General features: G+C 40.0%; 1 protein-coding gene across 1 annotated transcript in view; it reads right to left on the bottom strand.

The window, feature by feature from the left end:
• LOC136874523 (locomotion-related protein Hikaru genki) overlaps positions 1-25798 on the bottom strand; it is a 367869-nt gene that overhangs the window by 65976 nt on the left and 276095 nt on the right. The window contains exon 7 of the mRNA XM_068227826.1: positions 1730-1939. Coding sequence (XP_068083927.1) covers positions 1730-1939 — 210 coding nt within the window. The remainder of the gene's footprint in view (positions 1-1729; positions 1940-25798) is intronic.

The raw sequence follows: 25798 nt of genomic DNA, 5'->3' as shown, positions 1-25798 counted from the left end.
CCATGGCGCTTGGGTCCTGATTACCATTGGCCTACCAAGTGACCTCTGCTCAGCCCGAAGGTCTGCAGATTACGGGGTGAGACGTGGTCAGCACTACGAATACTATCGGCCGTTATTCTTCGATCTCTGCACGAGGGATGCTATCTCGCCGTCATATAGCCGCTCAATTGTTCCCACGTAGGTTGAGTGGACCTCGAACCAGCCCTCAGTTCCGAGTAAATATCTCTGACTTGACCCTTAATAGTAAATACATTACTAAGCAGTATGTTCCGAATTGTCAGTGGAGAGGGCGTTGAATGATATTAGTACATGAATACGCTTGAATGGAAGATAAAGTTGGAATTCAAGAAATATTCGGTTACAGGAAGAGGAATTAGAGGTAATAATTTACCAAGGGAGATATTCGATAAATGTCTTTCTTTGAAATAATTGAAGAAAAGACTAGGTAAACAACAGATGCAAAATCTGCCATCAGGGCCACAGCCCTAAATGCAGATCAGTGTTGATCGATTGCATGTACGTCGTTCTACGCCCAAATTGGACGGTATGCAATATATTCGAAACTCGGCAACCTGCAACGGCACGGCCTGACGAAGACCGAAAATATTGATGCTTTCACGGCCCATACTTGTAAATATGATATGAGCTTTTGGGCTTATGCCGTGTCAGAAAACAAGATGAAACTGTTTACATCCACGTCTTCAGAAGAAAATCTCGACTGTTCACGAGGAAGTCTTCTACAATAATGAAGGTTTGAATTTAAGAATGCGTTACCACCATTGGAGCTGTAGTGGTACGCTCGTTCGTCACTAGGTGGCTCGCTGTATGCTGGCACAGCGCTTCAAGCGGGAGCTGATGACAACATTAAGCTCCTATTGAGATGTTCAATCACACCGAGTGTGCGTGAGAAGTAACGGAGAGGACATCAGACGAATCAAGGACGAGTGTGGTAAAAAAAAGGAATAGAAACCGAATAAAATATAATGCAATGAATGATACAAGTATAGGACAGAACAGAGCTGGAGAATGGTAAGAAAGTATGTGGAGAAAACTACAGGATGATAATGATGTGAGACGGTGTGGGAAGGTAGGGGAGAGGGGGGGGGGTGGCATAACCGGTGAACACACGTTATGCAAGTATCACACTTAACACATAAACATAGCTTGGAATGAACCATCTGGTGATGACGAACGTACGAATTTGGAAAACACTGAAACGAAATAACAATATAGAAAGGACAGGGAAGAGAACTACCTGCGTAAATCCTTAATGGCTGGCAACCAGATATAATTAAAATCTGGTTAATAGCTAGTGTAGCTAATAGCTAGTGTCCCTGTTGAAATTGTTAGGTTTTTTACATATTTCCGCAGCTTCCCGAATAATCCTAGACCTGTGGTGTTTAGTGTGGGTAAGAGCTCGAACATCTTGGAACATGACATCATGACATCTCTTTTAGTTCCATTAGAAACATATTACGGTAGTGAATTTGTAAAATAATATTACGGTAGCATAATTTATTAGCATTGTAAACGTAGAATAATGACATAGTTAACAAATGTCTTCAGTGTATTCTGAGTGTCACACGGTTAGTTCCTTAGTTGTTATCATTCCTTTGTCTTACTATGACAACCATTCACAGTTCAGGTGCATCATTATCATGAATCATGCTAGGAAGCGTTAAGCTATCACTACTCGTTTAATCTTAGCCGTACTTTGTTGGTGATTTACCTTGGCAGGCAGGTGTGGGCCCAGACCACCGGCCGTCCTCCTGACACTGGATGTGTGACTGTCCTGTCAGCCTGTAGCCCCAGGAACAGCGGAAAACCGTCAGGCCACGATAGCTTGTGTTGTGTTCAACCACAGACAGATGGGGATCGTCGTTCTCCACACCGGGACACTTGATGGGCAGACACTGTGGCGGAGGTGCTGACCACAAACCTGCAAATTACACGCCATCATACAGATTGTGCTTGATGAATTGCTCACCAGCTTTAATACTATTCCTAATTAGATAATATTGTTATTGTTTAACTTTAAGAAATGATATAAAATATAGAAATGCATTTATGTAAAGTTAATTACAAGTAGGACCAGAGATCCCTTTGGCTGTAACAAACTGCACTGTAACTTAAGTGTATCAATTAATATATAAAATCTAAAGAAAAGAATACATAAAAGAGTAAGATATATTTTCATACGGAGGATAAACTAAAAATTAAACTTCAAGGAGATTCCTATTCTTCTTCTTTTCTTATCCTTCCTTCAATTTTGGCCTACTTTGGACCACAGTAAACAATTGAGTTGCTTTTTTCTTCTCCCAAAACTTCATCATTTCGCTGTAGTTCCTCTCCCTTTCCTCTGACCGTATGTTCTTAGACTTTTCATTTTGTTTTTCCTGAAACTCTTTGAATTTATCAATTTTAGCTCGAAACATATCTCTATTCAATACTTATTTTGGGCTGATGCCAACTTCCTCCATGTCCTCTCTTGTTTCTTCTACCCATTTACTAGTTGCTTAATTTGATGCTGTAAACTAAACTGCAGTAATAAGGAAGGAAAGACATAAGAGAAACCTATGGTACATTTTCATGCGGAGAATGAATTAAGATTAAAACTAAACATCTACAACAGAAGTGCTCACGCTGGGCATTCCCAAAACGAGGGGAAGTGTAAAAATCACAACCTTTATTTCTCTCCCGTAAACAATTACAACAAATACACAAACCGACCCCTTTCAGAATCGAATCTCTTCCAGTCACAAGTTTTTGGTTTTTTACTTTAAAAAGTCCGGGACAGCGCGAATGCAGTCCCGACTACCAAAAAATTACGCACCCGAGATATCAGTTTTATTTTCTTACATTTATTCATTCAAAGGAAACTGATACGTTAATTTTTTTTTTTGTTACAATCTACAAAGGTACAAGGTTTAAGCGTACAAGCTACGATTTAAAATTTCTTGGATGGACATGTCAGTACTTCCATTTCCCCTTGTTTTGGGAATGCCCAGCGTGAGCACCTCTGTTATAGATGTTTAGTTTTAATTTTAATTCATCCTCGGCATTAAAATGTACCTTAGGTTTCTCTTATGTCCTTCCTTCCTTGTTAGTTTAGTTTACATCATCAAATTAAGTAACTACTAAATGGATAGAAGAAACAAGAAAGGACATGGACTGGCAGGCGATGAACGCAGCGCATGCTATTCAACCACAGTGACGTTGTGGCTACGTCACAGGCCGTCAAGGTGGGGTGAAGTTCTCCCAGTCACTGTCGATCACTGCAGCGATACCTGAGTTTTAAATGGAGGCAAACAATAATGGAAGAAGGAGGGCAGAAATCCACGTCATTTTAAAAATACGTTGTAAGAAATACGTTATTTACGTTCACTGCAGTTTATGTGTTTTGACCGGATACTATAAAGAGTTAGATCTTTTTTTTTTTTTTTTGCTAGTTGTTTTACGTAGCACTGACACAGATAGGTCTTATGGCGACGATGGGATAGGAAAGGGCTAGGAGTGGGAAGGAAGCGGCCGTGGCCTTAATTAAGGTACAGCCCCAGCATTTGCCTGGTGTGAAAATGGGAAACCACGGAAAACCATCTTCGGGGCTGCCGACAGTGGGGTTCGAACCTACTATGTCCCGAATACTGGATACTGGCCGCACTTAAGCGACTGCAGCTATCGAGCTCGGTAAGAGTTAGGTCTACAACCTCAAATATTTTTATAATATACGTAATGAATTACAATATTCACTATTACATTTTAAGAGATGCTTTGGAAACATTTCTTATATAATATGGAGTTAAGGTGGATAAGCTGTGGCTTGTGGTTGTTTGTGTTTAATTAATCTGATAAACTCACCAACAATCCAATCATGCTTACCGCGAAGAACATCAGTTAGGTTATTTATTTGAACGCATATATTTACATTGTTGTTATACTTTAATCTTGGATAGTAAATATCTATGTCCTCACTCGTAATGAAACTCCCTACCACCATTTAGAGGCTAGATATTATCATTGGAAGCCTGTTAAATTTTAAATACTATTTTCAGATATTCAGTGAACAGAGAAAGTCACACAACACTACAACGCTGCACAATAAAGCAGTAAACTTGTTGAATTATGTAATGATATAAGGTTTTGCTTAGTGAATACTTTTTACTTTTTGTAAATGGAAATACTGCCATGTCCATCCAAGGAATTGCAAATCGTAGCTTGTACGCTTAAACCCTGTACCTTTGTAGACTGTAACAAAAAATTTAACGTATCAGTTTTCTTTGAATGAATAAATATAAAAAAAATAAAACTAATTGTTTAAATCGAGCGCAGTATAAATAAAACCGGAATATCTTGAAAAGGTCATGCTCTTTTTTGCGATTATAGCGCTTTATTTTAAGTAGTGCACCCCAATCAGAATTTTTCTGACTATTGGAGGAGTGATTCGTAATCACAAGTGAACGTCAATGCTGCCTTCCCTGCAAAGTGTGTTCGCTCTCTCGCTTCACTGTGACGTATGCTTGTTACGCAAGCTGCCCGCATTTACGTCACACCAGCCGGGCGGCACTAGGCTAGCCTCAACGGGCGCCCAGCTGAGCACCTCTGTTCTAAAATATATCTAGGAGATTATGGTATTTCCTGCTATTTAATTAAGTGAAAATTCACTTAGATGACTTAATATTTGGAAAGGTGGCGGTATTTAAGACATTTTTTCTGGGTTCTGATACTAAATTGCTGTACCTCATATAGTTTAAGGTCATTTTATAATTGAGAGGCAGTGACAATAAACGACTTACTGCACTTTAACGTACTATGCTTTTGAACCTGAAAGGGGCTATCTTTCCCGACCATGCACTTGACTCATGTGAACAATGGACTTGGCTGAGTATGAGGGAACATAAGATTTTAAAATTTTCAGTATAGCACGCAACTGAGTATGATCGTCTATCCCTGAGTTTCTTTTTCATTTGCTAGTGGCTTTACGTCGCACCGTCACAGCTAGGTCTTATGGCGACGATGGGATGGGAAAGGCCTAGGAGTGGGAAGGAAGCGGCCGTGGCCTTAATTAAGGTACAGCCCCAGCATTTGCCTGGTGTGAAAATGGGAAAGCACGGAAAACCATCTTCAGGGCTGCCGACAGTGGGATTGGAACCCACTATCTCCCGGATGCAAGCTCACAGCCGCGCGACTCTAACCGCACGGCCAACTCGCTCGGTCCCTGAATTTCAACCCCTCTGCAGTCTTGTAGTAAGATATTACACGACAAGCTTTACGAATAATGAAGATGAAAAGCATACAGGCATTCTGAAGACATACATTTCATATATAGAATGTAACAAAAACCTTGGGACAAAATTTCAGGAATGAATTTCTCATTTGTGGAGATGAAAGGAAGGGGGAAAAGATTATAATAATAAAGGTCCAGAAATACATAACTGCTGATTTATCTGTGTCTATAAACAAGCAATGCTTTCCAACACGTGAGAATTGCTGGAATGAAGTTCGAGATCTATTTTAAATTTATTATACATGTAACCATTTCGCGGATAAATAACTTTATGTTGACCTGAATACGTCTTTAACATCCACAAATGATTTCCGTAGTCCTAATCATAAGTAGCCGTACCTGGGTAGATACTGTAGGTTTGTTTAAAGCTTCATGTATCATGGTGTTCCCGCACATTTCAGTCTGTTTACATGCAAGCGCATTATGATGAGCACTGGAGAGGTAGAAACGGATCAATTGCTTGGCCTCCACGTTCTTCTGATTTAAATCCAGTTGACATTTTGCTGTAATGGTATTTGGTGAAGCCAACTGCATAGGATGATGCAGGGACTTGCCGTGTGTGAATTGTGGCTGCCTATCAGACAGTCTGTATTACGTACACCAGGGATTTTTGAGCGTTGTCCGAACTCAGTGCCAAGACGAGGTAGGCCTGTACTCTGAACATATTGAGCATTTCACGGCATATCAATAACGCCTTCCAATAACTTTTAAAGACGTATTCGGTACAACATGATTCATGACTAGGGTTACCAGGTTTTGGAAATGCCAATAAGGGACAGGTAATATCGACGCGATATACCGTAGCGACAAACACTGAGATATAATTAACTGTACTAGATTTAATTACATTGTAATCACAAAATTTATTACAATATTTTGCTGTTTTATCTTCTATGTAAAAGTTCAAAACCCGTGTTTTTCTTCACTTTTAGCCTTTTTTCAATAATGGTGAATCTTTCTTAATTGCACGTTATAACAACACTAGTACGAACTCTCTTACTCTCCCCCACCACAGAACAACACAAACAGCCATCTTTAACATTTTCCGATAAACGAATTTGAAAATGAAAGAATGCAGCGTTTCGTTAATTGTTGCGTTGACATAAACCAGATATCTGTGTGTCTTGCTCCCGCGATTCCCGCTCTTGGGCTCGGCGCCCTGGGTTCGCTCGCCAACTATATATTTCGATCATAGTGCAGAATTACTAAATGGGAATCGAACACTCATCTACTCAGTTGACCTCCCGAGGCTGAGTGGACCCCGCTCCAGCCCTCGTACCACTTTTCAAATTTCCTGGCAGATCCGGAAATCGAGCCCGGGCCTCCGGGGGTGGCAGCTAATCACACTAACCACTACACCACAGAGGCGGACGATGGACGGTTTACCAAATGAAAATGATTTATTTATTTATTTATTTATTTAATTAGATGTGTTTTTAGAGATACAAATCCAAGAATTAGAAACACACACATATGATGTGAAAAAGATAAATAAAAATCCACAGCCTGTTTCCAGACATTCGACCATGTCAGGAATGGAATGAATGAAGCCCCTATCTAGTGATGAGGATAGGAATTGTGCCGGCTGCCGAAACCTGTCGCACTCCTCTGAGGCAATGATTAATGACTGGCAGATGAAATGAAATGATACTGGAGAGTGTCGCTGGAATGAAAGATGACAAGAAAAACCGGAGTACCCGCAGAAAATCCTGTACCGCCTCCGCTTTGTCCAGCACAAGGAACACATGGAATGACCCGGATTTGAACCATGGAACCCAGCGGTGAGAGGCCGGCGCGCTGCCGTCTAAGCCACGGAGGCTCACGTATGATGTATACAAGTTAATTATAATATTAATGATACTTCTCTACACAATTACATCCACCATACTGAACCCTTTAACCTACCGTTCCATCGTCGGTCGTCTGCCTCAGCTGCTTCGGTAAAACAATATTGATTCTTAGATCTTAGGGTGTGTATGATTCTTTCTTATCACTTCAGTGACCGATCTACGGGCTTCAGAGGTGAGGATGACTACTTCAAATGAGGAGAAAGATGTGCTTACTAAAAATATTATGAATTAAATCACGATAGACTTACTCGGTTACTGAATAACCATAAAAAATGAAATTTTTCACAAAATGTCGTTATAAATCAGTGACACAGCATAACGTGAACGGCGAAAGTATTTTGCAATTATTTACATTAGGATATTCCAAGGTTTGGAAACGCAGTATCAGACAAGTGGACAGCAAAACCCGAAAAGAACAGAAAAGCCTAAAAATCGGGCAGCATTGACCCAAACGATAAATGATAGTCAACCCACACGATCCGTGAAAAATCTCACATTTAACAAATTTACATTTAATTAAGGATATCCACCAGTCGAATATCGTCTCGGATATCGGAAGTTCCCCCGAAGGGATCCTTAATAGAACCAAATTAACCCTTGCTCTGGGTTAGTTACGAAATATTATTTCAAAGCATGGCGTTTGTTACTAGTTAACAACAATTATCAAAGTCTGAAATAAAATCGCAGCATTTTTTGTCACCTCGTGACACCCTTTAGTTACAGACAAATCCCGATGCTGAAATGCGCATCACTCAAACAGATTTTCAGAATGAAGCAAATAAACTTGATCGGAGAAGATCTTACGTTTCCTCGTTTCGAAGGAACAATACTAAGTAATGCAGGAAAACATTAACTCACTATGGTTTTAAAAGAAACGTCAAACAATAAAGTTAAATAAAAGTGGTAAATCACTCGAAAAGTCTTGCTGAACCAACTTTCAGGTTATGAGCCAGTTACACCGTTAAATTAATTAAATTATAAGTCCAAAATATAATTAAAAAACCAACATGAAATTTTTCCATTTATATATAACTACAACTATAATTACAAATATGTCTACCTACACTTACCCGCTTAACCTAAACTAAAAGTGATCGGTAGACCAACGTCTCACCTAAATAGTCTCTTGTAAAAATTGTAAAATAAAATATTTGTACAAATGGAAACAGCATTATTAGTGTAAATTCCTTAATTAAATAAATAACTATGTGCTAACACACTGCACTATCGTAACATACCGTACATCCGATCAATAACTATTGAAGTAAAAGAAAAACAATGTAAAGTAGAAAATGAAAGGTCATCGAGTTTGAACGCATAAGTAGTAAGGACCAGTCTGCATTAGCCAGGTTTCCCCGTTGGACAACCCTTACATTTAAGCCAATACTGATGCAAAGCTTTCCAGCTAGTAAAGGTATTGCCGAAACGTGGCCTGAATAATACCTGCTAATATCTTCCATACATGCATCCACTAGTGCAGACACTATCATCGTTCAAGTCGATCCATGAAAATGCCTAACCTATGACTTGATTATGTACAAACGGCGTCCTGATCCTATCATTGAGCCAACTCTACAGTAACTTAAACAGTAATTATGTACACGTGGCATCCCGAATCTATCGTTGAGCCAACACTATGGTATTTGCACATCACTGATTCTGTTGCGCGAAATCGAAAATATAAAACAATGTCCGGATATTTAAATCTAATTCTCATTGAAATTGAACCCTCCGTGGCTCAGGAGGCAGTGCGTTGGCCTCTAACCGCTGGGTTCCGTGGTTCAAATCCCGGTCACTTCATATAAGATTTGTGCTGGACAAAGCGAAGGCGGGACAGGTTTTTCTCCGGGTACTCCGGTTTTCGGTGTAATCTGTCATTCCAGCAATACTCCCCAATACCATTTCAACTGTCAGTCATTAATCATTGCCCCAGAGGAGTGCGACAGGCATCGGCAGCCGGCACACTTCCTATCCTCGTCGCAGATGGGGGGCTCCATTCATTCCACCCTTTCCCCGGTCACTGACTGGAAAACAGGTTGTAGGTTTTCATTTCTCATTGAAATTCAAATATGTGGAGAGAAATTCGCTACAGGAAATGAACTCGAATCTGGAATAATATTAACTATGTCCATTTCCTACGATAAAGTGTTAAGTCAAAATAAAATAAGGTGTTCGAATAGTTCAATCTATCACTCACTGAAATTCAAATACTGTACATACAATGAAGTTCACTAAATAAAAGCAAACTCAAATCTCGTCTGATATTACGTGATGCGGATGAAAGCAATAATCACAACCACTACGATATTCGCGGCATAGCCAATGCCATGAGGCTCCAAATAACCTGCAATGTCAACACTCCAAACATGTGTCAATGTGAACTCAATAGTGAAATAAACTTTCATGAAACATACGCAGGATAAACTGTCAATCTGGTAAACTCACCCGCAATGTTTCCAATTCGCGATGATTTTTTTGCCTCGTAAAGATACAGAATAAAATTCAATTTCCAATAAGCAAATACTGCCTCGACCGTGTGTAAGAATGTGTTTTGTTCATGAGGTCGGTTATAACAAAATGCACTCCGTTCGTAGAAAATAGAATCGTCAACTTGACTTAACCGACTGTATTTTCAGTACTACGTAAAATCTGAATCATGGGAGAATATACATAAATGAAATGGCGTATGGCTTTTAGTGCCGGGGGATCCCAGGACTGGTTTGGCTCGCCAGGTGCAGTTCTTTTGATTTGACTCCCGTAGGTGACCTGCACGTCGTGATGAGGATGAAATGATGATGAAGATAACACATACACTCAGCCCCCGTGCCAGGGAAATTAACCAATGATGGTTAAAATTCCCGACCCTGCCGGGAATCGAACCCGGTACCCCTGTGACCAAAGGCCAGCACGCTAACCATTTAGCCATGGAGCCGGACAAAACATAAATGAAATATACGTTACAACGCACTCACTTGGATTTGACAACCCTTACATTCATCAATCGCTCGGTTTAACATATTTCAGGATCTCTGCAAGATATCGCTCCTCTATATAGCCTGTCCCGTAAATAAATACAGGGCCTTTTCTCTTCGCCATCCTGCTTAGAACTTCCCACTCATAAAGTACAGGGCTTACTCTGCCTCAAATTTTCTTCCTAATTATTCTCATAAATATTCCCTTCCTTATTTCGATCCATTTCTTCTTGAGCTTGATCTAATTTTAAGTACAAGTCATCCCATACCCAAACATCTTCATAATAATATAAAGAAAACGTTCTCTAAATTTTCCCAGATCTCAGGAGCAAAATACCATGCCGTGACTCTACTACTCAAATACTGTACACGGTGTCACAAAAATAAATTTCCAAAAGCCAAACATTATATCACTTCACGGGACTTCGATACAAACTGCAAACATCGCTCACACAACTGCTAAATGCATTATTATTATTATTATTATTATTATTATTATTATTATTATTATTATTATTATTATTTATATTATTATTATTATTATTATTATTATTATTATTATTATTATTATATCAGTTTACCCCTAGGGTGAATAATGTTATTATTATTTGACTTTATCACACTTATAATTGTTATCTTTACATGATTGCAACTTTTAATAATAATAATAAACTTTTAATAATAATAATAATCATGTTATTTGTTTTACGTCCCACTAACTACTTTTATGGTCTTCGGAGACGCCGAGGTGCCGGAATTTAGTCCCGCAGGAGTTCTTTTACGTGCCAGTAAATCTACCGACACGAGGCTGTCGTATTTGAGCACCTTCAAATACCACCGGACTGAGCCAGGATCGAACCTGCCAAGTTGGGGTTAGAAGGCTAGCGCCTTAACCGTCTGAGCCACTCAGCCCGGTGATTGCAACTTTTACTGATATGGACATCTTTAACCGATTTTTACTGTAATGTTTAATTTCACGTATAAGGAAGTTAACACAGTTTTACACGCCTCGCGGCTACTGAATGACCAAAAATCGCACCTACAGTGTTTCCTGAGACACTTCCTACGGACACGACACAAAATCACCATCGCAACAAGCTTATCTCGACACACGCTACATATAAAACGCAGTGTTATGATTTACTAATTTAAGAGGACAAGCATTTACATTTCTAACTACAAATACATAATATTGGAATTAGACAGACCTATAATTGTGGTGATAATGTGACGCCATCCTGGTTACATTTCTCAAGCCAGCTGCCTCTATTTATTTAAAACAAGATGCTGCCCCTACTGACAGGCGTATTTATCATCCTCATTCTTCTCTAAATTAACTTGTTTTTACACATATTCTACACTCATCTTGAGGTAACAAACTTACTATTATTCTTGATTAACCTAATACAATAACATTTGAGTCTTGAAAAGTCGCACAACTCCCGTTCAATATGAAGACTGCATGGATCACAGGAGGCTACTAACGTCTAAAAAGCCAGGTGTATGTTAATGCGTCACCATGAGAAGATAAGGTTCGTCTTGTCGTCTTGCTTCCTGGGTGTAAGCCAAATATTTCCCCGTTCAGGTAAAAAACAAAAGAACCGTGTTAGCACATTCTGATAGCTGTCTAGACTTTAATACCTCCTTCACAGAAGTTCATTAAACCCTTCGAAATACCCAAGTCTATTTTTCCCGTCGTACAATGGTGAATATCGTAAATTTACTGATATATTTTATTGTATTTATTCCTCAACACTACATTTCTCACCGCATCTCTCGAGCCGAATGTGACTTCTGAGATTCCGAGTTTCTCCTCAACACTTTAAATTACATCTTGGTGTAGGTTCATCTTCTTTAACTGACGGATTTTGAGTGTGCTCTCTCGTGGAAGGGGTAGTATTTATACGAAATCTAGTGACGCTGGACAACGCTTCCCCTTGTTGTGCAATCTTATCCCATCTTCCAGACCGTTAGACCGATTTTTCTGAAACTCACACCAGAGATTCCGCCTATTTTCTCAATCACAATGATGTTGTTCGTTGATTTCTCTTGCTTCTTTCACGGGCGTAACCAGTTAACCCCTCCTCTGTTCTTCCTGCGTCTCTGAGATGGTTGGCCGGGACAGGTGTGATTTCTACTCTGGCGATAGGCAGTCAAACTTCTCTGCGGGCATAATTAATTATATTTCTTCTTGTGAAGCGAACTTTACCAAATGATTCTAGAAAGTCTTATTAATTAATTCCTGTCTAATGACATTGCCGAAATCTTTCTCAGTATTGGTTATTAGCAGAAAATTGAGTATCAATTTCCGAAGTCTTCCGAAATATTCCGAAGTCCGACATACTCCCCAACAAGAGAAACAATTAATGAAAGTGGATCTAACTTTGCCCAGAAGGTTTGTTCTACATAAAAATGGATGTACAAGTCTCGCTCTTTCGCTCTACATAGCAACGCTGCGGTCCTTTTGAATATGTAGGGTTATGGGCTCAATACATACAATTTATTTTGTTCGTGGTAGTGACGTTAAGTAAATTGAGCATACAGTACTAAGTCTTGCTTAAGCGTAATGATCGATCAGGAAAAGACTAAAACTCATAAAACCTACAATATAAGATATATTATTACTATTATTATTATTACTATTATTATTATTTTTATTGTTATTATTATTATTACTTGCACACTAGATATTGTGTAATGTATGTCTCTTATGAGTTGCAATACTAAGGGCTAATCAAACTGGAGTCTTATGCTTGAAACTTGGTGAAACGTAAAATTAACAACTTTACTATATTGTTAGTTCATAAATTGTGATTATCTCAATTTATCCCGAAAATCTCAGCATAAACTGACTGAGTGTTATTTACGATGAGAGGGAAATGTTATATAATTCTACTGTTAGAACTGCCTGGTCATATCGATAGATAAATCAGTCCCGGTGAGCTACTCGCAGTTTCATGTCATACTATTGATAACTTCCTCCAATAGATGTTCAGTATGGCTTTGTTTACCAACATTACTCAGTTTCTCACCGCCGTATTGGTTTTCAGCACAAGGTGGTTGTTGCTGATGGGGGTAGCCACGGTTTTTTCCATTTCTATCCGGAATCCGAACCACTAGGATGTGGCTTTTAATTAAAAATCTCCGACGAACATTGACCTGGATTCGAATCACGGTCATCTTGGTGAGAAGCCAATGACGTAACAATGCCAGTCGGCTATCCCTCCCCTACCGTGGTGACGATAATAATGTTGTTGCTCTTGATGTTGTTGGTGGTGGTGATGGTAGTGGTGGTGGTGATGGTAGTGGTGGTGGTGATGGTAGTGTTAAGGATTCTGAAAAGCGAGAAAATGAAAGAGCCTCTTGACCTGACCGGTGCAGATAATGGTCCGAAGAGAACCAGAGACATTCAAGGACATCGATAGGAAATGAAAGAGAGGAGCCTGCCACAAATACGTATCAGATATGATCCCCATCGTCATAAGCCAAAATACTTCCACCAGAGGAATATCACAATAGCCAAACTTTTTAGAGTGTTGTCGAGACATCCCATCAAATCAATGCAACTTTCTGAGACTGATGAAACACATGTAAAGTGCCGCGTGATATTGATGCAATACAACGCGAAAGATTGTCTTACAAAAACAGTAATTACTCCTTACGTATTTACTGAATCATTTTGACAGAAAATACATCTATACTTTACTTAATTATTTATTTTATTTTATTAAATCCATTAACGCTCCAGGGTTGGTTTTTCCCCTGGATTCTGCGAGGGATCCCACCTCTACTGCATCAAAGGCAGTGTCCTGGAGCGAGAGGCATTTGGTCGGTGATGGAACTGGAGAGGAGAACCAGTACCTCGCCCAGGCGGCCTCACCTGCTAATGCTGAACAGGAATCGTATGGGAGATGGGCAGATTGGAAGGGAGAGGCAAGGAAGACGGAAGGAGGCGGCCGCGGCCCTACGTTAGGTACCATCCCGACATTTGCCTGGAGAATAAGTGGGAAACCGCGGAAAACCACTTCAATGATGGCTGAGGAGGGAATAGAACCCTCTTTAGTCATTTGACCTCCCGAGGCTGAGTGGACCCGGTTCCAGTCTTCGTACCACTTTACGAATTTCGTGGCAGAACCGTGAATCGAACCTGGACCTCGGGGGGAGCAGCTAATCACACTAACCCCAACACCACAGAGACGGACCACCTACAGTTTAAGAAACGTATTTGGACAGGTGAGAGTAATAACCAGAAGGGTCCGAGCGAAATGGTTAAGCAACGAGCTTGCATTCGGGAGATAGTGGATTCGAACCCCACTGTCGGCAGTCCTGAATATAGTTTTCCGTGGTTTCCCATTCTCATACCAGCAAAATTCTGCGGCTGTACCGTAATCAAGGCCAGGGTCACTTCCTTGTTCTGTTGTCACCCTACCTATGTCAGTGTGTCGTAAAGCAAAAGTGTAAAAAAATAATAATAATAATAATAATAAAAATAAATAATTGCGGAAAATTCAATTCCTTCGTAAAAATTGCGGAATAGAGAAAACAAAAGGCACTAAAATGATCACAAACGCAATCGAGAGAACTGGTCGGCTTGTCAGAATTCCAAAAAGGCCACAATTATGAATTTCGAGCGTCAGTCCGTCTTTTCCTTGGTCTTCCTACGTCTCTATTGTCAGAGGAGCGGTACTGATATATCATTTTGGCATATCTCCTTCCGTTCATATGTTCTACGTCATCTTCTTGCTGATCTCATTTACAATGTATTAGCTAGTATGGATTTGGCCCAGTTTTACGTCTGGATGCCCTTTCTGACAACAGCCCTATATGTAGAGATACATTCGCTACTTTTTTGTTTCTATGGTGATTGTTGCTACTGTGATGAGTTGTGAGTATATGAAGAGAAGTGTATTAGGACGAACTCAAACACCAGTTCCCCAACAGAAGAATCAACTATACACAGTTAAAATGCTTGGTCTGGCCGAGAAACGAACGCTTCCCCTCTGAACTAAATACCAGGACTCTGGTCATGCAGCCACGGAGCAGGACTCATGCGTTCTACATGATCTTCCCATTTTGTTTCGTGTTTTACTATTAATTCATTCAAGTATAGGTTTTACCTGCAGTTCATCATGCCTTAATCTGTCTATATGCGAGCATCTCTCAACTCCTCGTAGAAATCTCTTTTCAGATGCTGGAAGCAAAGCGAAGCAAAGCCTTCCCTATACAGGCAATGGAGGACCTTGGAGGAGTGGAAGTTAAAGGCTTCCACTATCCGTAACCTCATCACTAAGTGGGAGACAGTGGTTAACTGTATGGCCGACCACCTTTGTCCACAGGAATTAACCTGGTACTCATTTTCGGTACAGGCTGAGCGAACCTCGAGAAGTTGAAATCCTGTTTTTTAAATACTGTAGTTCGACTTCCTGACTGGAAATAAAACCCACGTCCTTCAGTATCAACTATGAAGCTCATTCAGATACTTGAATGTGACTCAATACTAAAATTTCACGTCCATAGAGCAGATTCGGTACAGCCATTGCTATATAAATCGTGAGCTATGAACCCTTCCTTTTCTTCGGAAACATTCTTCTGACAGTTGCACAAATAGCTCGATGTCGCGTTGAGGAGGTGCCTCGGTTCCTCTAAGTGCTGGTCCCAAGCCCAGGCAAGGATGAATGGCTAATAATTTAACTTTGAGAGTTATTGATTTGTCTTATGCCTTTATATGTGGCGAAGTTAGGGCTCACGGTCCTCTCTTATACTTAACCATAACAGACAGTACAGTACATATTCACATAATTTGAAAGGTAATAAGACCGTATACAGTATCTAGAAACTACTTAAATTAATGGAATAAACAGTATTATAATAGTTATTTTGTTAATGATTAATATTATTTATCTACATTACCTAACAATAACTCTAAATCACACTTGCTGTCATCCACTCTAACATTCATACAAGCTGTTTATGTAATTAAGAGGAAATCTCGACAAGACCGTTTATATGAGGCTGTGGAAGTGCTATTACGTATACTGACAGGGAGAGGGTTCCATAGCCTTGCTCCAGACACCTGGAAGGAGCGGCTGTATACAGATGAGTTATAATTTTAATTTCGTGTGGCTATTTCTAGCCGTGAGCAGCCCTTGTAAAGCAGACCCTCCGATGAGGGTGGGCGATATCTGCCATGTGTAGGTAACTGCGTGTTGTTGTGGTGGAGGATAATGTTACGTGTGATGTGTGAGTTTCAGGGATGTTGGGGACAGCACAAACACCCAGCCCCCGGGCCATTGGAATTAACCAATGAAGGTTAAAATCCCGATCCGGCCGGGAATCGAACCCGGGACCCTCTGAATCGAAGGCTAGTACGCTGATCATTCAGCCAACGATTAGGTCACAGATGGGTGATTAAAGGGTATCATAAGGGTAGAAGTCGATCTGGCATTATATGCATGGACAGAGGAGAAGAAGTTTGAGGATAGATATTCAGGTGGGAATTCCTTCAGAAGTCGAAATATTAGTGTCGCAGTATGTGGGTTCCTTACTTTATGGATTTTCAGCCAGGATAACGTCTCATAATAAGGGGAAGTATGTGTCCGAAAGTTCAAAGAAAATATAAATCTTATGCAAGATTTCATTGCCCTCTGGAATGTTCTTGTTTGTTCTACAGTTGCACCGGTTAGAACAACATGACAGTAAGAAGTTATTGGGAAAATTAGTGTTTGAATGAGTGTTATTTTCGTACTATATGGAAGAATGGACTGTTTAATTTTTAGGGGTAAAGAGATGCATATACGTTTCTGCAGACACTTGTTATGTGATCATGTGTCATTCATGACGACGGCTAGCTTTGTAGACTTCTGAAAAATAGCTTCAACATACAGCATCAGAGTAGGCAGATTTTTTGTTTATGGTATTTAAAAGTTTAGGCTGTCTTATTACGATTGCTTGCTTTTTCGGGTTAATTAATAGGCTTTAATTAATAGCTATTTTGCACAGGAGCTAATTCAATTTAAAATCAAGTTCATTTGGTACATTGCATTGTCCATGTCGGAGACTTTAAAGTGTGAGTATATTTGAAGATCATCGGCATAAAGGTGTTAGTTGAAGTCATTCAATTGCATTGAAGTTGCAGTTGCAGTTACACTAATGTCAAGTAGGTTCAGTTAATAAAACTCAAGAAGTACTTTACTTGACAGATCATCTGTTAATGTGATCAGACAGTACTACCCTATGGGCAAGCATGAGGAGAGTACTTGTTGCCTTAAAACTGGGGCCTCTTGACTGAGATATGTACGTCTGACAACAGAGTACCTGGCTCTTCAGGTTCGAGGTTGTATTGGACTGTAATCTCTCACAAAAAACCTAAATACTCATAAATTTCAAGTAAAGAATATGAATTCTCGGGTGCTTTCTTTCACCTCCACGTCAGTCCAGTTCTACGCGGATGTCATTTCAAATTACCAGGAAAATAAACTAAAATCAGATACAAAGAATACTTAGCTGAATGAATAGTGTTCACATTTTTAAGTCGATCTAAGAAATTAATTTATGTTTGTGGCACATCAAATAAAGACAACATAATTCCTATCGTTTGACTATTTCCTACAGTGAGGAAAGAAATCCTTGAGGAAACTATCACTCAAGAACTCCTCACTTTTGACTGGGATTTCAGTCTAGAATTTCTCGTAGTTCATCCCTTGAATTTGAACTCAAATCGGCCACATGAACAAATCACGTGAATGACATTTAAGGCCAATAATTTCATAAACAGCCTCTTCTGAATTCCTTAGTTCCTTAATTCTTTAAAACATCCTGTTTGTCATGTAGGTCTTAGTGAAGCGTATATTATCCTCAAGTGGAATTCTCTAAGTGGTGAAGAAACTTTTCAGCTGCCATATCCTGGCGCTATGAAAACAAGCCATGCCACTATGAGCCCACACGCCGTGTGACTGTTGAAAAGGTAAAGAACGAATGTAATAAGCTGCGTCGTCTTCGCTTCAGCTCTTCTGTGCGGTGAATATTGCCTGCTATTGAAAAGGAACGGCAGACCGGGTTGAATGATATCTCTTTCACCAACTCTTGATCCCTTAGAAATACGCAGATTTGTGACGACGAAGTGCTGTTATCAACATCACACGGTTGGTCTACCATACGAGGACGAGGTTTTATTCTAGATCTACTCTCTGGATCATAATTTCAATTACTCGAAGTTTCTTGTTAATTAAATTTTCAAAAAAAAAGACATCTTGAATTCCTTTCACACACGACAACAAATTAGGGACTGGCAATAATCTACTGTATAATTATAATTATGGCTGTACTCTTCAAATATTCGCCTCATACTTCGTATTTTTTCTCGGATTAGATGTACAAAGGTCGAAAATAGGTGCAATTCAATTCTTGTCTGTCTGTCTGTCTGTCTGTCTGTCTGTCTGTCTGTCTGTCTGTCTGTCTGTCTGTCTGTCTGTCTGTCTGTCTGTCTGTCTTTCTGTCTGTCTGTCTGATATGACACCGAGCGAGTTGGCCATGCGGTTAGGGTCGCGGAGCTGTGAACTTGCATTCAGGAGATAGTGGGATCGAACCCCACTCTCAGCAAGCCTGAAGATGGTTTTCGGTGCATTCCCATTTCCTACAACAGGCAAATGCTGAGGCTGTACCTTAATTAAGGCCACGGGCGCTTCTTCCGATTCCTAGCCATTTCCTACCCCATAGTCGCCGTAAGACCTGAATGTGTCGGTGCAACGTGCAGCAAATTGTTTTTTGTTTCTTTTCTTTCTTTCTGAATGCGTTTACCCTCCAAGGTTCGTTTCTCCCTCGGACGCAGCGAGAGATCCCACCTCTACCGCCTCACCGGCAGTGTCCTGGAGTGTGAGACTTTGGGTCGGTGGATACAACTTGGGAGGAGGACCAGTACATCGCCCAGGTGGCCTTACCTGCTATGCTGAACAGGGGCTTTGCGGGGAATGGGACAGATTGGAAGGAATAGACAAGGAAGAGGAAAGGAAGTTAATTACCATCCCGGCGTTTGCCTGGAGAAGTGGGAACCACGCCAAACCACTTCGAGGATGGCTGAGGTGGAAATCGAACCCCCCTCTACTCAGTTAACCACCCTAGGGTGAGTTGACCCCGTTTCAGCCTTCGTACCACTTTTCAAATTTCGTGGCAGAGCCGGGAATCGATCCCGGGCCTCCGGGGTTGGCACCTAATCACACTATCCACTACACCACAGAGGCGGATATTGTTTTATATACCTTAACAAAATTTCTTGAAACTCGGTATATAAAATCAGGAATAACTGGGAGTGCACTAGGCTATATACAGAGTGTTTTCAAACATGTGGGTAGGGACGTTCCAATATACATAAAATATCGATGATTCATTCGATACCAGTACTTAATTAAAGTATCGATATGCCGACATCACCAAAACAAAATATCGATATTTCTCGATAGCAATTTGTTTTTCCAAAATACAAGGATTATAAATTATATTGAATTACGTTAAATTTGCGGCCACGACAGTTCCAAGAGAAACAAAATAATTAACAGAATCAGATATAACAATCAGAATATTATGTGTAAAGTCATGACCAAATGCACTGAACTTGAAATATTTAGAACATTGTTTATATACTGTGACACGTGGTTATTTTGGTTTGGTATATTCATACTGTACTAGTCGGAAGACCCATTTTCGCAATTGGAAGTAACTTTTACGAGAAAACAGGAACGCAAAAACATTTATGCGATGAATAATTCTGATTTATCCGCAAAGTAAAAATGGCTACAAGAATGTAACAGGCCAACAGAAATTAATATTATGCATGACACACACACAACACAGACTAGTGAACGGACAAAAGTTCTTGTTAACGACCATACCTTTCTTTTATGATAACAGACTACTTATGAAGTTTATTTTTATTTATAATTTTATGTGCATTGTTCGATTAATACCACTATTCCTTCATTTTTCCTAACAAAATTGTTGATAGCGATAATGTCATAACATAGTACCGATACCACAAACAAAATATCGATAATGAAATATCGAATGTTGTTGTTTGGGTCATCAGTCCAAAGACTGGTTTGATGCAGCTCTCATACCAACCTATCCTGTGCTAACCTTTTCATGTGTACGTAACGATAATATCCTACATCTACTCTAATCTGTTTGTCATATTCTTATCTTGGTATATGCCTTCCGTGTTTACCGCCTCTACTCCTCCTAAAAAGTCCGGGTCCATGGTTAGCGTGCGGGCCTTTGGTCACAGGGGTCTCGGGTCCGATTCCCGGTAGGGTCGGGAATTTAAACCACCATTGGTTAATTTCACTGGCACAGGGGCTGCGTCTATGTGTCGTCTTCATCATCATTTCATCCTCATCACGACACGCAGGTCGCCTACGGGTAGTCAACTCAAAAGATCTGCACCTGGCGAGCCGAACATGTCCTCGGACACTCCGGGCACTAAAAGCCATACGCCATTTCATTTCACTCCTAAAAAAATAACTGAACAACTTCTGGATGTCTTCGTGAAATTAGTCCAAATCCTTCACCTTTCACCAATTCTACTCAGTACCTCTTCATTCGCGATTCCATCTACCCATCTCACCTTCAGCGTTCTTCTGTAACACCACATTTCAAAATCTTATATTCCCTTTCTCTCAGGTAGTTATTGTCCATGTTTCACTTATATACAATGCCATGCTCCAGACGAAAGTTTTGAAAACGTCTTTTTAATTCCTACAGTAGGTATGTCAATGTTCGAAGTGAGCAAATTTATTTTCTTAAGAAAGCTCTTCCTTGCTTGTGCTATTCTGCATTTTACGTCCTCGTTTCTTCTGCCATTGTTATTCTACTGCATCTACTTCCTTTAAGACTTAATCTAATATTGCCTGCATCACCCGACTTCGTTCGACTGCACTCCATTACTTTTGTTTCTGATTTCTTTATTTTCGTCTTGTACTCCTTCCCCCATCCCGGTCGTTCTATGTGAGATTTGTGCTGGACAAAGCGGAGGCGGGACAGGTTTTTCTCCGGGTACTCCGATTTTTCCTGTCATCTTTCATTCCAGCAACACCTTCCATTATCATTTCATAGCATCTATCATTCATTAATAAATCACTTTGGGAGTGGCGACCCCATCGTACTAATAGCCTATATCTGCTTCATTCATTCTTTCCCTGACCCGGTCAATGACTGGAAAACAGGTTGTAAGGTTTCATTTTCATTTTCATTTTCATTTTCATTTTCACTCCTTCCCCAAGACTCTGTCTATACCATTCATCAATTTATCCAGATCTTCTGCAGACTTAGATCAAATAACAATATAGTCGGAAAATGTCAGGGTTTTGATTTCCTTTCCTTGGATTGCGATTCGTTTCCAAATCGCTCTTTGATTTTCTTCACCGCCTGTTCTTTATAGACACTGAAAGGGAGAGTGGACAAACTGTAGCCTTGCCTCAGTCCTTGTTGCAATTACTGCTTCTTTTTCATATCCTTCGATTCTTATCACTGCAGAAATCATCGATTTTTACATTTTATCGATAATATCGCAACATCCCTACATGTAGGTTAATAATCGGGGAGGGGGTGCTGGGGAAGGTGTGCTCGGGAGGGGTGAATACAGTATTAGACTCCAAAATAACAGAAAATAACCCTATAAGGTTTGCCATGTGGTCGATCGTTTACGAACTAAACCTGTTTTAGTTATTAGCTGGAATCCCCCAATGCAGCTAATAAGTTCGTATTTAGGATAAAGTCTGGAGTCAGTCCGGCCCCGCGGTGTAGGGGGCAACGCGTCCGCCTGTCACCCGGCGGCCCCGGGCTCGATTCTCGGCCGGGTCCCCTAGCCTGGGGACTGCGTGTTTGCGTCGTCCTTAACGTTCCTTTCCTCACATTCAACACACTAAACTTACACGCAGATTCCTATCATATGGTGAAAGTAGTGGCAAAAGATCTTTAGAGATCGACGCCACGAACAAATATCAATAATAATGATTAAAAAGCCTGGAATCAGGCATGCTGTTATGGACATTGTAGTACTTCACCAGTATGTGGAAGAAGTTTGTCTAGAGTGTTCGAACGTGAAATGGCGTGTTCAGGCTGGCATTCAAACGCATGTTGGATATTTTGAGGGCTTCCTGTATCTCTGAAGATACACCAACATGGTGGCAACTACCTGAGGTGGAATGTGCTAAATAAGGCTATTACCAATAAACTACATCCCGTACAAAGCTGGGAGGTCTATAAACGATGGATCGTATGGAATACATTCATAGGAACGTTTTGTGTTCTTTTGTGGTTTACTACCCACCCCCGATTACAGTACTTCCCAGATGTTTGGAGATATACTATATTATAGTATACAGTGGGTAAATGATATTTAAGGAGACCAAATCAGGAAATATGAAATTACCTTTTATAATACTAAATGAATTTATACGGATTGTCTCGAGTTATACAGGCGAACTCTAAGTCACAGGAATTTAGAATTGGTAAGATACTGGGAAGCACATGTTATATGTTAAGAAATGCAGGAAATACTGTAGTGCACAGCAGAGTAGCGATTCATACGAAAGTTAAATTTATGTATTGGCCTGACCTATTTAGCCTTCCATTCTAGCTGGGGAAGTGTGGGAGAGGTTTTTTTAATCTATAAGAGATAACTGGCCTAGAACAAGTGTTATACCGGCCGGTTACTTAATATTTTTTCAAAATATTAATGTAATATGTTAACATATCTTCAACTGTCAATTCAGTTTCGTATTTGTTACCGCCTCCATACTCTGCAAATATTCCCGATGAGGAATATCTATCCTTCTTTACACCGGGTGAGTTGGCCGTGTGGTTAGGGGCGCGCAGCTGTGAGCTCGCATCCGAGAGATAGTGGGTTCGAACCCCACTGTCGGCAGCCCTGAAGATGGTTTTCCGTGGTTTACCATTTTCACACCAGGCAAATGCTGGGGATGTACCTTAATTAAGGCCACGGCCGCTTCCTTCCCAGTCCTAGGCCTTTCCTGTCCCATCGTCGCCATAAGACCTATCTGTGTCAGTGCGACGTAAAACAAATAGCAAAACGAAACCTGCTTTACAAATTCCTTTCAAATAATAATTTACAACAGAAAGTGTTTTCTTATAAACTTTTAACCGTGTGGTCATTATCCATGTGACTCATGAATTTATTAGTACAGTTTATGGAGCGTTGCCTTAGGGAAATGACAGGAAATAAAGGATTACTCATGAGCTCGCATAGCCTCGGCTACCGGTTGCAAGGTATTTTTTTTTTCGATGTTATCCAGGTAATTTGCGTCTTCCATGCGTCGCACCTGCATAGTCAGCACTGCTAGTGGCGAGATTGAGAACTCTGTGTAGAATATTGCAAAGAGAATATTGGTGGAAGTTTACCTATGTGTATCCCAGGTGTTTTGCATGTCAACGTAAGCGGTATAGTGAGCTTTGCTTTTCATATGTATGAAACGTCACTTTCTTGGCAGGGATTGAATCCGCGATCATGGGTGCAGAACATTAATTAACTAACAACTCGTTCATAACCTCTGGGCTCCGACTGAGTGTGGGGACCGCTTTAGCTTACCTATTTCTAGGATTCACTTTTTCATTTTTCCCTATATGATCTCCTCTGTTCAGCTATTGTTTCGCTTCCAACTCCGACTGTTCCTCCTGTGGGCGGGGACACAGAATACGTCCACGGTATCCCTTGCCTGACGTAAGAGGAGAATGTACAACAGGAAGTCTCAACTTGGCAGTCTGGGTGGACAACCATGAGGCCTTATGAGGCTTTCACGTTCAGATCCTTCGTGGTCCTTCCACTTTTTCCGTTGTTATCTTTATTCTTCAAAATATCTGACAATTATTTTTCCACTTCTGATTAGTGTTAAGGGGATTTGCTGCCTGGTTGCATTTCCTTTTAAAGCAACAATCGTCATGTTTTATTACAATTTGTCCCACGTTCCACCATCACAGACAGGTCTCATGGAGACGACAATAATCGTCATTATCCCTGTCCCATGGTATTGTTTTTTTGAGATATATAATGGATTTTCCCGTTCATTAGCCGATATCTTCTCTTCGAACTACCAGAACTCTTCCTCTCTGTCTCATGATCGATTTTAAGGTGTTTGAAACAAATCACTACCATCAGGCTCTAAGTCTCTTTTTGCTGGTGACTGACTAGGACAGTAATGCGGTAAGCGGAGGCATCACCACAAACCCATCTCCGCTCCCATCACTGCACGTTAGCGCTCTCTAGTCGCTGCTTGACGCCAAACAATCAAGCGCTGTAATGCACTTAGCGAAGCTGATTGGTTCTTTCACCGCAGCAACCCTCCGCTGCTGGCCTGCCTTATCAAACTTTAATAACAGAAATTAAAACACTTAATTGTTAGGGCTTCTTCATTATCCTATCTAATATGGCTATAATTATCTTCTTATAATCCACACCAAAAGCACATGCAATTTCTTAGAATTATTAACTCTCAGCTTTAACCTTCTGTATAGAAATAATTGTAAATGAATAGGTATGAAGAAAACAAAGAAATAAAAACCAAAGATTTTCCTTCAATTTTAATTTTACGTTAACAAGTTACGTTTAAATAGTAAGAATTATTTTAACACCTTCTACAATACTTTTAATTACTCGGATTGCAAGATTTTAATTAAATATTACCTTCAGGATATAATTAAGCTATATTACTAAATAGTGCCAATTTCTACACAGCAGAACTTCATTAATTTGAACCTGAAGTGCCCAGAAGAAAATTCAAGTATAACCACGGATTCTAATTCAGCAAAATCACACCCGTGCTTACCCGAATCTTGAACTACTTTTTCAGTGGTTCTTCGAGTTGCAAAGACAGTATAATATGGGGAAACAATAATAGACCATAAAACTGTATGTTGCATTGTATCATTAAGAACACTCCAAAAATACACACCAGTCGTGTCAATATAAACATTATTAATCGTTCACAACTTGTTTAAAAGCTTATAATTATGGTATGTTGCTTTGAATTTATTTGTGTGGTAAGTGAAAAATTCTCACATTTTTTTTATTGAGTGAAACAGATAATCACTTCCAATTTGTTGTCCCTTGTTAGTAAATCCCAACCGCTGTCGCTTAATCCATCTGCAATTATCAGTGTCGGATGTTTTACCAAATGACCTTATGCTCCACCTTCCAAGCTTTCAGTAGCCAGAGGAAGGTCCCATTTCACCAAATTTTCACGCGTATTTCTGGGTTGAAACCTGTTTACTTAAACTCAAAATTCCCTACCAAGAAGACTATTCAAAGAACATACCCTCAAGTAACCAAAAACAAACTTTTAATAGCTTCCGAACAACTACAGTTCCGTTTCCATTCTAAACTACTTTTCTCTTCTATCCAGGCAACGTTCCATCATCTTTAAAAACCATTTTTGTGAAAATGTATGAACTTTAATATGGCTTTTTTTACTTCGAATTAAGGAATAAGGATAAATCTCCATATATGGTCCCGCCTTCAAATATGGCCCCTTCTCATATCACACTTGCTACGCCGTGAACTCTGGCGAAAACTTCTAAAACTAAGTGATTTTGCTGTTATGAGCGAGTCGTACCGTTTCCAAGACAAAACTTACGCGTAGTGCTTTTCTTTTAACACTGAAATTTCTTTAAAAAGGTGAGTTTTTACT

Source organism: Anabrus simplex, chromosome 5 (genome assembly GCF_040414725.1).
Source record: "Anabrus simplex isolate iqAnaSimp1 chromosome 5, ASM4041472v1, whole genome shotgun sequence".
Lineage (NCBI taxonomy): Eukaryota > Metazoa > Arthropoda > Insecta > Orthoptera > Tettigoniidae > Anabrus > Anabrus simplex.
Note: the sequence above shows the minus strand (reverse complement) of the source record. Positions and strands in the feature narration are given on the sequence as shown.